A 10,997-nucleotide genomic window follows, 5' to 3' on the forward strand; every position below is an offset into this window, starting at 1 on the left:
ATATATATATATATATATATATATATATATATATATATATATATATGATTTACGTTTTATTTATTGTCTTTTAAAAACAAGAGTCAAACACAATATAAATATACATTTAAACTACATGACAGTATTTCAAGTTGTTAAAGTTATCCCTACCGTAACAACGTTAAAGTTATATTTAAATATGTTTACGCAACAGTAACATTTTATTTTCATGTCTTTTAAGATCAAGACTCCTACAATAGACGAGCTTTTATTTTGGTTTCCGTCCCTGAACAACCAGACGTCTGTTTGTCTCTGTCGGGCTTTAAATGTCGTCGTGGCCTCGCGTCTGTATTTCTGTCTGTGTGAAGCAGATCAACTGTTCGGCCCAACAACGAGCTATTATTTGCGGTACGCTCCAACGTCTTGTTCGTCAGAGGGATGTTCCTCGGTGTTGGGTTACCGCCAACACGTCCAGCTAAACCCTCCAGAGACAATCCTACACACACACACGCGCACGCGCACACACACACACTTGAGACAAAAAGAATTAGGCCCCAAATTTAACCCTGCCGATATTATTGCGTCTCCAGAGCGACCCGTTGTTTTGTCACGTGTTCCCGGGCCAGCGATGTGTGGTGGATTCCTGTCTGACGTGTTTTTAAGACGAGCCCGCTGTCATTTATTTTCTCTTCTGCATAATGAAGATGTGAGGGACAGCTGAGGCTCCAGGAATAGTAGTCTTAATCCGCCGCCTCGTCACAAGCAGCTCAGCCAAACACTGTGTGGCCTCCGAGTACCTCGAGAAGTGGCCTCACGTCCTCGAAAACCTGGTCCTGAAAGGGGGTCGGCTTACTCAGAGGGGAAGTGAATGTGAATGCAGATAGAACATGAGTATTTCCATTTTATCTCACTTTTACGTCACTACATTTTCTGACAATCAGACTTAGAGTTTTAAATTAAAGAATCATACGACACATTTATAAAACACAATCCATTTCGATCAGCCAGACCACATCCCGAGGTGGTCTAGTTCACACCGAGTTCAGATCTCAGTGAGGTGAGGACAGCATGTGGACACAATCCAGACTATTTAAACCACATGCAGTTCCTCAAAGGGAAGAGAGGGCTGCTGCTTCAAAATAAAAGCTTTTAAAATACCAGGTAACGGGGACTTTTATTGTGAAGAATTTATAGTAAAATGTGTTCACTACCAAATTAGTGTAGCTTTTGTTAGCGGCTATTTTTCAATAAAGCAAGTCAATTAATACTACAGGGAGGAAGCGTGAGCAGCAAAAATACAAGAGACTTTTATTGTGAAAAATGTACAGGAAATGAAATACGTTTATCACCAAATTTGCGAAGTTCGTAAGCAGCTATTCTTCAACAAAACAAGTCTAAAAATACTGCAGAGAGGAAGAGTAAGCCGTAAGAATAAGAAGTTACTTTTATTGTTGAGAATTTACGTTGACTACTAAAATGAAAACCATTAAAAGTAAAACGTTCTGATCCGACTCATCCAATCACATAAGTCACATTAAAAAGACAAGACACGTGTAATGGTGGCAACGGTTTAAAGCTCAGAGAAGAAAAAGTTTAAAATATTTCACGCAAAAAAAGAATTTCTCTCCCTTTAATCATCTCAGGACCCCTCAGATCCATCTGGTGACCCTTCGGAGGGGCCCGACCCCTTAGGTTGGGACCCACTGGACTAAACTAAACTGTATAATAAGTATTTAAAAGTAACTCCACAACAGCAACATGCTGCTTCAGTATTAATAATCTCACATCACAATGAACATTTTACTGCGATGTAGTTTGAATGCAGGACTTTGACTTGTTGCTGAGTATTTGTACATCGTTGTTCTGGTACTTTTACGTAAAAGATCAGAGTACTTAGATTGTGTTGGTTGTGTTTAACTGTATTTATTTTTAAATGTCCTGCTTGGCTCTCTGAGGTTTCTCTCAATAACATGTTGGACAACAAAGTTTCCTCTGAAGTGCTCAAAGCAATGAAAAAGTACATTTAAATAAATCATCCGTGATGGGGTTTGAAACCAGTTGTATCTGTGTTTTGGGAGGTTTGAGACCTGATTAGTTGTGTCTGGGTTGGAGGACTTGTTGTGCAGACTGCTTGTACTTAAACTTACTAAAAGTAATGCACTGTAATTTGTATATAATATCTTATTCGTGAGCCAAGACGACCTGGGAAACAAACAAAAACAAGACTAAAAAATCTTGAAAAGCGTTGGAAGGATGGTCGTGATATGTCTTTGTCTCTGAGTTTTGGACGAGCTGGAGACAGTAAATGGGTTTTTGGTTGAGCCCCAAATACATTAAAACTACAATAATCCATTTTTAGAGCTTTCCCACCATGAGGTGAGACTTTAAAATACATTAGAACCTGTTGGTGGCGCTAGAAGAAAAGCCAGAGAGGATCACCAAAGTCCTCATGAGTCACCCTCTCTGGATCGTAAATGTCCGAAAGCTAAATTTTAATGCTAATCTGTCCAATAGCTGTGGAAGCATTTTTGCAGCGTGCCACAGGTGTCTGGACAGAGATCCCCTCAGAGCCGTGCTGCTAAAAATACAGCGGTCCGGTCCTTAAGGCTTTAACGCGGCCTCGGTTACAAAGTTCAGCTCCACTCAATGTCCTGCAGTTAACTTTGAAGTCTTAAGATAGAATGAACATGAACATGAGACCAGCAGGACGGAGCAGACGACACTTCAGACATACTTCAGACGTACTTTTATTTATTCATTTTATACAGTTATTATATTTACAGTACATTTCATAAGAACACATGAAATACTTTAAAACAAGGACACCAATATATAAAACCAGCAAACAAAGCAAGCTTCAGTTTGACACAATAATTATTTCTGCTGCCGGGAGACGCGTTCGTCTGTTTCAGGTGGGAAGACATTCTTTGTAACACAGGCCAATATGTCGCAGGACTCTGTCAGCTGATTGGCTGTTGCTCACATGTATATAAGAAGTGGACGTTGTCACCGTGACATCACCCATTGGTTGGTGGACTGCCGTTCTGAAGCCTGGAGTTCGGTATTTCGGTCGCCGCCATCTTGGTTTTTGATCGCCACCATCTTGGTTTTTGGTCGTCGCCATCTTGTTTTTTTGCAACCAGATGTGACACCTGACGGTGGGGTACAACTGAATGCTGATTAAGATATGTTTAAGGCGACCAAAATGTTACAATTAACTTTGAATGAAGTAAAAACAAGAACAACTCCCAGACTGGACAACGCTGTGGTAGAGACCTGTCAATCACTGTGTAGCCCCGCCCTAAAGCATCCCCTGCTTTATGGTCTGTTTGACTCTAAATGGACCATAATGTACTAAATGAACATCATGCTGTATTGAAGAAGACTTGAAACTAGAGATTGAGACCATAAACTCATGTTTACAATGTTTACTGAGGTAATAAATCAAGAGAGAAGTAGAGTCATTTTCTCATAGACTTCTATACAACCAGAGGAGTCGCCCCCTGGTGGACACTAGACAGAATGCAGCTTACAAGGTTCCATGATTTAACAAAGGTCTTCCATATATTCTCTTCGGTGATTGTAATGTTGTTAAATGTGTGTATCCTTGAAATTGTAGCTTTTGTCAATGTTGCAAATGGTCTAAAGGTCGACAAACTGACACAACACAAAGATCTCTCGTTTTTCTTAATACTGAACAACTCCTCAGAAAAAATGCCCATAAGATTATGAAGGAGCCCAGGAGGGGCCACACCCAGCCCAAAGTAAGGGCTTAGTGGGCCTCCAATGGGCTCTATTGTGGGCCCACACCATGCCATCCCTGGGTCACACTGTGGGCATGTAGTGGGCATACTGCGGGCATACTCTGTGACTTTAAGCTGCTGCCATCAGGAAAGTGTTTCAGATCGTGTTTCATACAAAACAAATAGGAGGAAGTTTGCATCTACATTTTAAGAAGTTTATCCGAAGTGTGATTGTTGTCTTTTTTTATCGTAAATTAAAAGGTACAAATGAAATTTTAATGCTGTCCTTTATGTGTTTTGTTGTTTTTTTCATCAGATAAAATCCGGTTCCTGCTGCCAAGATGGCCTGCGAGTGAGTTAACAGTTTGATATGTGTTAATACGTTCATTGTTCGGGTTCTTATACTCGTCAACACATTTAGCAACAAGTGAGGAACTTTTCAAACAATAAAATACGACACTTTTGTACATTTTATGGACTATTTTCTCGTTAACTGCAAAACTCATCTGAACAAGAAAACACATGTTTCTGATCAACTGACGTGTTTTTATTGTGTGATAACAGATTTATAACAACAGATTTATAACAACAGATTAATAACAACAGATTTATAACAACAGATTAATAACAACAGATTTATAACAACAGATTCATGGATTTATTTATGTCATAATGGCCTGAATGTCTGATTCACATCTTGTGTTTTCACCTGCAGGAAAAGACTGTCTGCGAGGCGTAAGCACACTCTGAAGGTAAGAAATGAGTGCGTTTTTATGTTGATTTTATTTTTGACGAAGAAGAGCAGAGATGCTGTTTTGAAGTTGTATCTTAAAATATTTAAAAGTTGAACGTCGGTGTCGTCCACAGGGATGTATGCTGCTGGTGGCCACCAACATGCTGGAGGCTGAAGCCGGGGTGAAGGTCGGGGAGAGGGAGAAGTTCCTGTCTGATAAATGTCCTGCTCTGGAGCTGCCGTACTCCAAAGAAGAGCTCGAGGTGAGACAGAACCAGAACCAGGACCAGAACCAGGACCGGGACAAACTGCTGTCAGCTTTATGTGATGCACTACATATGAAAAGTTTATTTACTTCAATAACAACAGAGATACAAACATTATAATTCAGACACCAGATGTTTTCTTTACATGTGAACTAGTTTAAATGAAACGATCTAAACTTCCTCACTGAGTCACATGACAGAATAATGATGAACTAGTTTCATTATTGATCAGTAAATATAGATTGAAGAGGTTTAAACTGTGATTAGATCAGCTGATGTTCCACCAGTAACTCTAGACGAACCTTCTGTTTATATGTGAAGTCTGAAGTTAATTGTTGATTCCAGCTTGTTCTCTGAACTAAATAACATCTATTAGTGAAGAGACTTTCTACAAAATAAAAGCATCATTGAGACATGTAGAGTCGTCCTCTAACACATATGGCGTGTATTATATTCATATTCTTTGTCAAATAGCATAATTCCCGCCACACACTTTAGCAGATTTTGTTTTGTCTCTGTTCTGTTGGTTAGATGACAATATTTGAGCCCAAATTTGGTTAAATCAATTTGCTAAAAGTTTGCAATCAGCCATAAAAATGACTAAAATCCTGTTTTCTCTTCAGGAGCTTTGCAAGAAACTCCACGATCAGATTGACATCAGTGAGGAGGAGCGATACAGCATAGAGTTCAAACTCAACCTGGTCCTCAATGAGGTGAGACGCTTTTTATTCACGTCTGTTTGTGACGTTAGCAAGCAGCTCTATGAGGCGTTCGCCTTCATTTACTTTTTACATTAACTCGATTCAAAATAATACATTCGTAGAATGAAGGAGGAAATACACGATGTGCTGTTATAGTTGTTTTTTTAAGCTATCAGAATTACATTTATTGTACACATAACAGGAGCTAGTAGGACTCCAGGTTTAAGTTTCTCTTGTTGTACCGACACATAGAAAATGTCATAGACATACAGCTGGACACAAGGACAACAAAAGCTGAATAAACAGAACTATTGGTAGTTTTGGAGTAAAGGTCTTGAACCCCCGGGATGTTTTTTTTTTTCAAGCGATTGATTCGCGTCTAAATATATTTTATTTTTTAAGTATTGTTTTTTGTTATGAATACTTTCACACGTGACAAGGTTGATTTTTCGGAGCTTTTTCACCACGAATAAAAGCATCAACCAATCACATTGTAAGGAACGGACATATTCAAATGTACACTACAGTGAAACACGGCAAAAGTTTATTGCTTATTTCAACCTTCATGAAGGCAGCGCAGACCAGATACACTCCCTCCGTTCTTACCTTTCAAAATAAAAGGTCTAGCCATTAAATTAATTAAATACGTGCCTTTGTTACGTACAGTAACATGTGACAATTTTGTAATAGATTGGCTTTAGGAACACTGTGGAATACTTTGATGCTTTCATTGCAGTAAAGATATTTAAATTAAACCGTGGGTACATTTGTTTTCTTTTTCATGTGCAGGAACCTTGTTTGATTGTTTTGTTGGATATTGTGTTTTAAATGTAACTTGCCATCATTTCAAAGTCCCTTTCTATAAAAACGTGAATGTTTTTTCCCCCATGTTTAATCAGGAGAAATCTGTAATGACCACGATAATATAAGATGATTTGACCCATAATAAAGTCTATTCTTCTGTCCTGAATCCTCCTGAAGGTGAGAGACCTCAACATAAAGATCGTGGACATGAGGGGAAAGTTCAAGAGACCCCGTCTGAAGAAAGTGCGCATGTCTGCTGACGCCATGCTGAAGGCTCTGCTGGGCTCCAAGCACACGGTCAACATGGACCTGAGGGCCAACCTGAAGCAGGTCAAGAAGGAGGTCAAGGAGGAGGTGAGCTGCTGCCTGCTTCATCGAAACTTCAGTCCGAAAACAATGACCATCAATATTCTACCGACTCGCTTCCTTGAACCGTGGTTTAGTTTGTTGTCTTGGTTGCTTACAGGCTATCTCCTTTCACTTGCAGCAATGGTTTAAAGATTAATCTGGTTTAATACAACTTGTATTTTTGTATGTTTGGCCACTAGTTATGATGACACTATAGTACTCACCAAGTTTGGTACTGGAATCTGAATTCTTAAAATTTCTATATTACTGCCAATAACGCCTTGTTTTAGTACTGTTAGGTAAACGTTTTTTTCAATTCCTTGTTTTTGTAGTTCTATTTTGTGCTATGACCTCTATCGGGCGTCGTTAGTGGTTAACCCCATCGAGGCTTCTCCAATAGCAAAGCCCAAAAAGGGCTATGCACCTACTCATAGACCTGCAGTTACATCCAGTAACTACTAGTTCCCAAATGTTAAATCTTTGCAAACATCGCCTAAATAGTTGGAGTTATGTATTTCATGAATACACATAAAAATAAATGAATAAGACATTAAATTAAAGGTTAATAAAAGATATTAAAATATTTACCAGTTTAGCATCCTTACCCTCTTTACATAGCATATTCTAACTATAGACTGTCTAAAACAAATGGACGCAGTCACCGTGACGTCACCTGTTTTGATGCCTCGAGTTTGTTATCTTGGCCATCGCTATCTTGGTTTTGTCCTCACTAGAACACTAGTCCTCCTTTAGCTTATTGGAGGAGGAAGTCATGTGACCGTGGTGGAGTTACTTTATAACCTAAAGTTAGCTTTTTACTTGACACTTCAAACATCATAAAGGTGCAGTTCATTAGTGAAGATTATCTTGATGAACAAAACCTGGAAGAATCATAAACGTTTGTTTGACACAGAGATTATTTTGTGGCTTAGAGGCCAGTTTAGGACAAAGTTTGAGCGCTATGCAAAATAAAAACTGAATAATTAAATTAGTATTTTCTGAGAAAGCAGTGAACATGAAAACACAACTTGCCACCATTTACTTTTTTATTTTCTTGTTAAACATCTTTTTACACTCTGATTATTTCCCTCTTTTTCTGTATTTTATCTTTAATGAAACATCATGTGTGTGTTCACAGGACAAGCAGCTGCGTGATGTGGGCGACTGGCGTAAGAACATTGAAGACAAGTCCGACAGGAAGAAGATGTTTGATAGTTAAAATGTGCTCCGTCGTGGATTGTTGGGCTTAAACGAATGCTTTTCAGGACAGAATTCAGGTCAAACGTCTTTGTAAGAGAAGCGTTTTATTCCAACATGCTGCATATCCACCGTAAACCTACCATTGACTTTATTACACAGACGAGACGTGACGGTGATGTGTGAATATCTTGGACAATTTGTCAACGGAAGGTTCACATCTTAAGACATGGTGTTGACGGTGTTTCTAAGCTTCTCGTGTGGTCCAGTAAGTGATGAACGATAATCTCCTCAGTTGGTTTGCAGGATTTTAAAAGTGATGACTGTGCAAACAAATCATTATTTTCAAACCCTTTACCTTTTAATTTAGCCTGTGATAAGTAAAGTGTTTTATCAAAAGTTAAGTTACACAGTGTTTAGTTTGTAAAATCTGTAATAAACCTGTAATAAACCTGCGGTAGATGCGGCGGGTTTCAGGTAGTTCTTGGATATCTTTCGTTGGAACAAAACTCTTTGAATCTAAGCTGCCTTCTGCTTTTGCCTTTATTGACGCTGTACTGTGTTGTGTATTTGTACTGTGTTGTACTGATGTCAGTATTAGTACACGAGGGGTGAATCAAACCTGCTTTTGTATCGTGAAGGCTGACTCATGCTTCTGCATCCAATTGTTATGTTCATCTTTAAACCTACGTGATATTATTTTCTTTTTTTTTACTTTTTCCACAGAAAAGACACAAAAATTGGCATCACATTTACAGTTGATTATGTTAACATGTTCTCTAAAGTTTGACTATTTCAAAATACAATCTATCAACAAATTTGTCTCATTCGTCCTCTGACTGTAGAGCGTCTGCGCCCATTGGTGTCTCACGTTGGCGACGTTAGCTGCATGTTAGTGTTACGTTAGCTACATGTTAGCGACGTTAGCTGCATGTTAGTGTTACGTTAGCTACATGTTAGCGACGTTAGCTGCATGTTAGTGTTACGTTAGCTACATGTTAGCTACATGTTAGCGACGTTAGCTGCATGTTAGCGATGTTAGCGACGTTAGCTACACGTTAGTGTTACGTTAGCTAAAGCGTTAGCATTGGCAGTAATGGATGACATAAAGAGCGACTCCTCTACAGCAGAAGTGTAATTCAGCCTTCACTCTGTACTAACATCGTGTCATCTTTTCTAAACTGTCCCAAACAAGAAGTGCGATGTACGTTCCTCGTCTTGTGTCCGTCACATTAAATAAGAACGCTTCATGTTCATCTTGCTCATCGTCTTGTTGAATTTGTATCATGGGCCTCACAAAGCCCGTAAAGTTTTGCAGTTAAGTGCAATTTGCCCCTTATGTCTGATTGCAGTTATAATCGTGGCAAAGTATAAATGTTGGCTTTGAATGCAGAGAAATAGTGAGAGAAAAGGAAAATGAGGCAAGAAATTTAACACCACAGTTTAATTTATTTTTTATTTAAATACGTGTAAATAACACAGAAGCATAAGATGTTACAGCTCAGTTAGTGACCACAAGTTCAATGCTGTAAATTTAGATCATCTTAAATTGTCTGTGTTCAGTTAAAGAACTATTTCTTACTATTGTACAGCAGCTTTAAGATAAGTAGTTGTAGCAGCTATAAGACATTTATCTGACAGGCTTGTACTGTGTATATGTACTTAAAATGTCTGCTTTTCCCTCATCCTGCAAATTAATGCGACACTCTTTATGCTAATGTAAAATTGATGCTAATCCTTAGCTAATGGGACATTTTAAGATGACGATTTTAAAAGTCTTTTAAAAATGTTTGTACACTTAAATCACAGAATTTAAAACAACACTAATCATTTAGGATTTATTTTAAGGTTTAGTTACTTTAGCTTAAAGTGTAGCCGATAGCTAAAAACAAACAAAATAATTCATGACTGAAACCAACACCCTCTTGGATGCCAAGAGGGTGTTGGTTTCAGTCTCAGCTGCTCCTTTTGGATTTGGGACGACATTACAGTTGTTACTGTTTCCCCTTTTGTTGCGCTGTTACAGAATAAAATGACATGTCAGCAGGAAACCAAACACTTTAAATATTTAAATATGTTAATTATGAGGTGTCTCCCTCATCTGTACACTCCCTAATCTCCAACCTGTGGAAATACATGCTTTTTTTCTGTATTTCTACTCAGAAAATAGTCTCACATCATGCATAGGGATGCTGGAAGAAAATATAGGCTTGAGTTTCCTGGTTTGTCCCATGATAATCTGGATTACGTGGTCTTTCATGTCAAAAATAGGCTCCTGTTTTATGGGTACACTGGGTGGTAAATAATTTGTATGGTTTGTTTCACTGGTCTCATAACAGGAAGCACTTTACAGCCTGAACAATGTCTCGGGTATGGCATGTCATTCCTTAATGCCGGTTATATTTGACCTCCGCTGACAGCTGTATCATATCCTCAGATAACAGCTGCCGGCTCTCAGACGGGCATCAGACAGAATTAGAAAACGAGTGACAGAGTAGGAGAGCCATCTGGAGAGAGGGGAGCCACGACTGATGGCATTCTTATGATGGCCGCTGTGTTAATAACCTGAGAGTACAGTAAAACTGTGGAAGACCCTCTGACTTAGTGATACAACATCTTCTCCTTGGAGGCAGGAGGTGACCTGGTATCTCATGAAAACTGTCATTAGGACGAACAGGTAAAAAGAACAGCCGACAGTTTGTCCAATCTAATCTAACTATAAAGCAAAGGAATATCTGTCCGTCTGTCTGTGTGCTCTTTGCATATCTCCAAAACCGCTGATCTGATCCACTTCACACTTGTTGGTTGTTTAGATAGGGAGCCGAGGGATCGCAATGTCGAAACTGGTGCAATTTGGGATAGTTCAACATTAATAAACTTTGAATAAATAAGCAAACAGCCCTCTGTGTAGCGGTGGGGGCGGAGCTTGTGTAGTGGTGGGGGCGGAGCTTCAGGGCTCTACAGTCCAGCAAATCTTCTGCAGTGTGTGAACAGCGGCTCATTTGGGCCCAAGAGGGGCATACCCAGCCCAAAGTAAGGGCTTAGTGGGCCTCCAATGGGCTCTATTGTGGGCCCACACCATGCCATCCCTGGGTCATACTGTCGGCATGTAGTGGGCATACTGCGGGCAGACTGCGGGCATACTGCGGGCATAATGCGGTCATACTGCGGGCATACTGCGGTCATACTGCGGGCATACTGCGGTCATAATGCGGTCATACTGCGG

At 39.4% G+C, this 10,997-nt stretch overlaps 1 protein-coding gene across 1 annotated transcript in view; it reads left to right on the top strand.

Moving 5' to 3' along the window:
- The window catches only part of LOC116400623 (troponin I, fast skeletal muscle-like), a 10,679-nt gene extending 1,647 nt beyond the window's left edge, over positions 1–9,032 (top strand). The window contains exons 2-7 of the mRNA XM_031878543.1: positions 4,039–4,074; positions 4,438–4,474; positions 4,590–4,718; positions 5,345–5,434; positions 6,404–6,580; positions 7,713–9,032. Coding sequence (XP_031734403.1) covers positions 4,064–4,074; positions 4,438–4,474; positions 4,590–4,718; positions 5,345–5,434; positions 6,404–6,580; positions 7,713–7,793 — 525 coding nt within the window. The 5' untranslated portion in view covers positions 4,039–4,063 and the 3' untranslated portion in view covers positions 7,794–9,032. The remainder of the gene's footprint in view (positions 1–4,038; positions 4,075–4,437; positions 4,475–4,589; positions 4,719–5,344; positions 5,435–6,403; positions 6,581–7,712) is intronic.
- Positions 9,033–10,997: the final 1,965 nt, after the last annotated feature.

Source organism: Anarrhichthys ocellatus, unplaced genomic scaffold (genome assembly GCF_004355925.1).
Source record: "Anarrhichthys ocellatus isolate YVR2014 unplaced genomic scaffold, GSC_Weel_1.0 scaffold186, whole genome shotgun sequence".
In the NCBI taxonomy this organism is placed as follows: Eukaryota; Metazoa; Chordata; class Actinopteri; order Perciformes; family Anarhichadidae; genus Anarrhichthys; species Anarrhichthys ocellatus.